Source organism: Equus quagga, unplaced genomic scaffold, assembly GCF_021613505.1.
Source record: "Equus quagga isolate Etosha38 unplaced genomic scaffold, UCLA_HA_Equagga_1.0 HiC_scaffold_10028_RagTag, whole genome shotgun sequence".
NCBI lineage: Eukaryota > Metazoa > Chordata > Mammalia > Perissodactyla > Equidae > Equus > Equus quagga.
In genome coordinates this window covers 1-7,233 of record NW_025791957.1, presented here as the reverse complement: position 1 = coordinate 7,233, position 7,233 = coordinate 1, and the positions used below count along the sequence as shown (strand labels likewise).

The 7,233-nt window shown below is 34.1% G+C and overlaps 1 protein-coding gene across 1 annotated transcript; it reads left to right on the top strand.

The window, feature by feature from the left end:
- The first annotated feature begins 3,720 nt into the window (after positions 1 to 3,720).
- LOC124231863 (olfactory receptor 4C11-like) lies at positions 3,721 to 4,671 on the top strand. Its single transcript, XM_046648862.1, has one exon. It carries the CDS (start codon positions 3,721 to 3,723, stop codon positions 4,669 to 4,671), a length of 951 nt encoding a protein of 316 aa, XP_046504818.1.
- Positions 4,672 to 7,233: the final 2,562 nt, after the last annotated feature.

Sequence of the window (7,233 nt, the reverse complement as noted above, 5' to 3'; positions counted from 1 at the left end):
CAATAAGTTGAACTATAATAAACTGAAAATCTTCACAGGAAGAGAAACAATAAAAAAAGTGAAAGACAACTTATGGGATGGGGAAAATATTTAAAAACTTTATATCTGATAAGGGGTTAATATCCAAAATATAGGAACTGAACAGAAGTTTTTTCAAGGACGACATCCAATAGCCAACAAGAACAGGAAAAAAGTGTCCAACATCAATAATCATCAGGGGAATGTAAATCAAAATCGCAATAGGATATCACCTCACACCTGTTAGAATGGCTATCATGAAGAAGACAAGAGATAACAAATGTTGGTGAAGATGTAGAGAAAAGGGAACCCAACTGCACTATTGGTGAGAAGATAAATTAGTACAGTCAAATTGAAGATTAAGTTCTTTATTACATCTGGCTCATGTTTCTTAATTGGAATGGAAGGGACTCTTAAGGGAATGACATTTCCCACACTCCTATATTTTGCATCATTCATGTTTAATTACTCCTACAGGGAAGGCAAAAGAAGCATTTTCCAGTCAAAATCTTGTGTGAGAGTGGATTTCAGAAAGCGTGAAATAAAGCTGTGATCATCCCTTGTGCCTTCTGGCATGCAGGTGAGAACCTAGCCTCTTTGTGAGATCTAAGAAATCCTGATCCCGGATAATCAGGAAGAATATTAAAATCATTTTTTAAATCTCTTTTAGGTAAGGGTCCCCTTAATGTCTTGGGAAGAAAAGAGGACAGTTGAATACCCTAACTTCTACATGAGCTCTTATCAAAACTGGTAAGATTTGTATTGGAGATTAACTTAGTTATATTTAGTATTTAGAGAAAATAAATCCGATGAATGCTGCAGTGTGCATCTCATACTTAAAAGGCACTTGTGGAAGGATAAAATGTTTAGGAAATTTTCCAGAAGTGTTTTATGATCTAAACTGAGAAGATGGAAATAAAAGACATGCACAGCAGCTCATGATGGAAATGGACCCTAGGTAAGGGCTATTTTTAGACAGGGGTATGAGAGAGAAGCCAATAGAAATAATATCTGTTTGAGTGTTCCAGGAAATGTTCCAAGGAGATGATGACTTTGCTGTGAATATAGTAGGGTGTAGGCTTCCCTTCTCAATGATATTTGCTTACAGAATAGGGTTGAACACTACTGGATTGTATCTATAGGAAATTCTCTTAATTCTTTGACTAATTCAAAAAATATTTATTATTAAATACGTATTTTCTTCTAGATGCTTAAATTCAGCAGTGAACAAATAAAAATTACTTTCGTTATGTTACTTCATTCTAACGTATGTCACTCATATCTATCACTCTAATTTATACATATATATGTATATACGTATATATCAATTTTGTAAGCTGTACAAACATGTCAGTCTGTCTATATCTCTATCTTGTGACTTAGATACATAGATGATAGATAGATAGACTATAGATAATCATTTTATAATACTTAATTGCTAGAAACTGCAAACAACTTTTCACTTGTTTGCTAAAGAGTTTTGACAAAGAGAATATTTGCAAAACTTCTAAGACTGCAAGTGAACCTGTAGTTAGTGGCATTCTGGGGCTATGTAACGTGGTAAAGAGTACCGAGTTCCAGAACTGCCTCTATAGCTGACTCACTGTCTTACCCAAACTCCTAGATCTTACTGTGATCTAAGAATTTTGCTGTCCCTCCAGCCTAAATCACAAGACAGTGGTTATTGTTACGTAATATGCCAATGTGAATAACAAATCATTCCTAAGGTAAAGTTTTTAGAAGCTTTATTTTTAATGCAGTGTGATTAAGACATTTTCAAATATTATCAAAGGGAATATATTAAAAGGCAGGTCATCTTTCCACCTCAGACATTAACAATGCAATTTCCCCACCTAGAGACCACAATTGTCATGCTATTTTGGTACTTTCCTAAATACAATTAATTTATTTAAGTGTATGTGTATGTGATATATATTATTCTACTGTTAATGAGTATATTAAATTCTTAAGCTCAACCTTCTGAACTCTTTCACTTTGCAACATATTTTAGAAAAAATGGCATCTATATCATCCATTTTGATTAATAATTGCATAAAGAACATTCCCTGATTTATTCAGTTTCCTTCTGATGGCCATTGAAGTTGTGTCCTGTCTTTTGCTACCATGGAAAGGGATGCAAAGATTGTCTTTGTGCCTGTGAGTGAGATTTTCCACAGTAAATGAAACCACTAGACTTACATCCACATGCAGTTGTAATATCATGGATGCTGAAAATCACTCCCTAAGAGATTGCACCCACTTAAACTCCTACCAAAAATGTGGAGATTGATCGTTTCCCGCATTATTTTCAGTACTATTTGTTAAATGACACTTAGCAAAAAGATCACTTTTAATATGATAGGTGAAAAAGATATCTAATTGGAATTTAAATTTGAATGTATTTAGCTGTGAAGGAAAGGTTTTCTTTGAAATCAGTTTATTGTCCATTACTCACTTATGCTGTCTTTGTAACAATTGATCTCTAAAATCCATCTATGGATTTTATCCATCGACGAGATTACGCTTCTGTCTGACATATATGTCATATATATATTTTACCAGTTTGGTGCTTATCGTATGCTTTTCATTGTGCTATTATCTGGAGAATATACGTGAGAGGTACATAAAAGAATTCGTCTACCGTTTGGTATATATGAATGAGTATTCATTCCCTTCTATTTATATCTTTTCTTACTGAAGTCAATGTATGGGAAATTCAAGAATATAGATCCCAAAAATTTTATTGAAAAGTTTCAGCTATGACTTGGAGCTTCTTGAGCTCATTTTCTAAATCCCTGGTGCTTAACATAACAAGAAATTTGAAAGAACATTCTGATTTATGGCAAACATTCTCCCTCTATTTTTTCTTAGTTTTCATCTCAGTATCTCCTTATGTCAGTATCTTCCTTATAAGAAAATATGTTGAAAGACTCAGAAAAATAATGAATAATGGGAATAATTTAACTTTGGACACAGAGTATAATTTAAAAAGTATAAACTTTAATGATAGAAGTTGAATTTAGAACTGTAAACAATGGGAAAAGTTTGAGAGGTAAAGTGAAAGGAAATAAACTTCATCAAGGAAAAAAATTAAAATAAGTCTCATGATCCTGGATCAGCTAACCCGGTGTTCATTGCTAAATTTGTGTCTGTTTTTATCTCATTCTCCCTCTCTCTCAACCTGTGTGTGTGTGTTTGGGTTTTATTAAGGAAGTTTTGTTTTGATATCATTCCTTGAATATTCAGAGTATTTACCAGAAGATATTTTATAACTGGACTACCAGGTTTATGTAATGTGAAAGCATATTAGAATAAATCATTCACAAGTTTTCTCTATTTTTTCAACATGCTTCTAATAGGTCTTCACTGAAAACTAAAGAAAGCCATTCAGCTCAAGAAGTTATCCATTCATACTAAAACTCCTAAATTAATGTTTATTATGCCTGAAGAATCATTTAATTTTTCATTATTTATATATTTTATTGTTTTCATAAACAGTCAGGTAAACATATTGAATAAATCTTTTCATTTCTATTTTATTCAGAGAAAACAACACAGAAGTTGGTGATCACCCGTGGATAAGTGGCACTTCCACAATACAGTACATGTATTTGACCTTCAAATGTAGTATTTATTTCATAATTTTTTTCCTTTGCAGATTACCTATTTCTACCCCACACTTTGTCTGCTTTGACTGAAACAATGAAACAAAATAACAGTGTAAATGACTTCATACTGTTAGGATTGACACAAGATCCTGTGAGGCAGAAAATGGTGTTTGTAATCTTCTTCATTTTCTATGTGGGAACTGTGGTGGGGAATTTGCTTATTATTGTGACCATCAAGTCCAACCAGACACTTGAGACCCCCATGTGCTTCTTCCTATTTTACTTGTCCCTTGCTGATTCTTGCTTTTCAACTTCCACGGCTCCAAGACTAATTGTGAATGCTCTCTCTGCCACAACAATCATATCTTACAATGAGTGCATGACCCAAGTCTTTGCACTACATTTATTTGGCTGCATGGAAATCTTTGTCCTCATCCTCATGGCCATGGATCGCTATGTAGCCATCTGTAAGCCCTTACATTACCCAACTATTATGAGCCGGAAGGTCTGCATCATCCTGATTGTTCTTGCATGGATAGGGTCTTTTATACATTCTATAGCTCAGATTATCCTGGCCTTGAGATTGCCTTTCTGTGGACCCAATTTGATTGATCATTATTGCTGTGATTTGCAGCCCTTGCTGAAACTCGTATGCATGGACACTTATTTAATCAACCTGTTGTTGGTGTCTAACAGTGGGGCTATTTGCTCAAGTAGTTTTGTGATTCTGATGACCTCATACATTGTTATTTTGCATTCACTGAGAAATCACAGCGCAGAAGGGAGGAACAAAGCTCTCTCCACTTGCACTTCCCACATCATTGTAGTTATCTTATTTTTTGGTCCGTGTATATTCATATATACATGCCCCCCAACCACTCTCCCCATGGACAAGATGGTAGCAGTATTTTATACTATTGGCACACCCTTTCTCAACCCACTCATCTACACACTGAGGAATTCACAAGTGAAAAATGCAATGAGAAAATTATGGCATATCAAAATTACCTCAGGAACCAAAAAAAGAATTGAGGGCCTCAGTTGATTATTTATTGAGTCATGGTTCAACTCAATCTGTACAGATATCAAATATGATAGTGCACATCCTGACTCCCCCATGCAATCTAATAAAATGTGCCTGATTGTCTTACCTTTTTCTGTGCTTCTGCCCTCAGATAGTAGCTCCCCTCCTATCTTCAGCCTCTTTCTCTTCTGACGCTTTCTCTACCTGAGAGCTCAATTCTGCTTTTGCAGATGGTGAAATACACTTCACAACACTGTCTATACTCTGGTTCAATAAGAAGAGAGACACTATACGATCACAACTGTTAAGCATGTGGGCATCTATAAGTAAAGTGTAGCTAGTTTTCTATGATTAGTAATTCCCTCTTTAGCACCTCTCAGATAAGGTATTCTGTTTTTTCTTGAACACTTCCAGAGCAAAGGAACTAACTTTGTGTATCAAGAAGTTCATTACATTACCTCATTATTTTTTCTTGAAAAGTTGCATATTATTGAATCAAAAGATTTTTTATATAATAATATTCTAAAATAGTTTTTCTTACTGTTTTCTTTGCTTGTTAAGATAATTGGGGTTTTATGTATGGGATTTTATAAATGTAATGTGACAGAGACCTTGAGATAGTCAGCTGTTTGTGTGATTGTATATAGGAGCTACAACAGTAGAATCCTACAATTCTAAGAGGTAAGAAAGTAAAATAATGTATGTTGTCAGGACTTAATGAAAATTAAAAATACACAAGAGATACTACCTATACTCTGAGAATGAAGTATGTAGAAGTAGAACCCGGTTTGAAGAAAAAGAAATGTATATTATTTTTTAAAGTGGGATTATGTCAATGAAACAAAAGAAAGTACCATTGACATTAAAGAAATACTACTCTTGTCTATAATTAGTGGAGATAGGATCCATTACTGCAGCAGGAAGCTGCTTTCTTTCTCTATGTGTGCTTCCCAATACTGGGTAGTACAGAATCATAAGTTAGAATTGCCAATAGAATGTTGGTGCCCAGAGTGGGCAGAGCAGATTAACACCTGTGCCTTGGATGTGAATGCTGGGGGTAATATGGACTTTTAATATTTATCAATTTCAGTATACTAAAGTGTATGACAATCTTAGTAACTCTTACAAGATTCCGTTTCATTTTTAATACTGTTTCTCCTTATTTAAATGGAAAACCTTACCAATACTAATATTATTCTCCTGTCAAAGATTATTTTAAAATAAATTCATTTAAAATAACACAAGTTTTCAGTTTTGTCACTTCTTTTTGCTTCCCGAAACATTATGAAGCTCAGCGTCTGCACTGGTGTCCCATAGTGGCATGTCGTGCACGAGGAGTGTCATTAAATTAACTCTGGGTGGAGATGTTATGATTCATCATAAATTTACCTAATTTACTTCTCTATAACACCAGCACTGGCAAACACACACATGCACACACACACACACACACAAACACACATACTATACAGGCTTTCATGGTGATTTGCATCTTAGATGAATAATTGATGGTAGGAGGTATAGAAGAAAAGAAATAAACTGAAATATAATGAAAAACATCAAAACTGTAAAATAGAAGTCAAAGCTACAAAGGGGAAGAAAAATTGGAAGAGTTTGAGTGGTTCAAAAGCACTTTTAGTCAAATTAAAACTGGGAAAATGAAGTAAAATTTTTTAAATTTCTAGGATATCATATCCATCCAATAGATGCCTTTGAAGTGACTGCCAGCCCTAAAAAGCACTTCATCTAAAAGAAAAACTATGAATTCTAGTTTTCCTTTTATTTTAGGAACAAGTAGTGTCTGATATATGTCCAAAGCTTTCTGGTTATCATGTTCGTGTCTCACAAAAATAGTACAAAGTCATGTTTTCCTATGGAAAATATACGGATGAAAAATCTAAAGGTGAGAGAAATAAACAAATTCCTTGGGGTTGTTTTGCTAAGTATGGTAACCAATGTTTTAAACCACTTCTATGTGTGATTCCAAGTCAGTAACAAACACCTCTATTCTGTATTGTGTCTTATTTCAAATATCTTCGTAAATGGCAGAAAACACCATAAATATTAAGAAGTTGTTGCAGTGATCATAAACTACACTCATTTTAGCATCAAAGTAGGTGATAGACTGTAAAGATTAAGAGTATAATCTCTGAAGTCAGACTGCGTGAATCTGAATGCTGACTTTAACACTTTTGTTAACAGCTTTATTGAGATTTTTTGGCAACAAAAATTGCATATATTTGGCTTTTACACCTTGATGTTTTGAGATATCTATAATGTGAAAAGATAACCCCAATTAAACTAATTAACATGCCCATTGTCTCTACCTAGTTTCCATTGTGTGTGTGTGTGTGTGTGATGACATTTAAGATCTACCCTCTTTGCAAATTCGAGTATACAATATGGTATTTGTAATTATAGTTTCCATGCTATATATTAGATCTCTAGAACTTATTCATTCTACATAACTGAAACCTTGTACCCTTTGACCAACATCTTTCCATTTCCCACAACCCCTGTACCCTGGTAACCAACATTCAGTTCTCAGCTTCTATGACTTGAGGTCTTAGGGGTTTGGGGAGA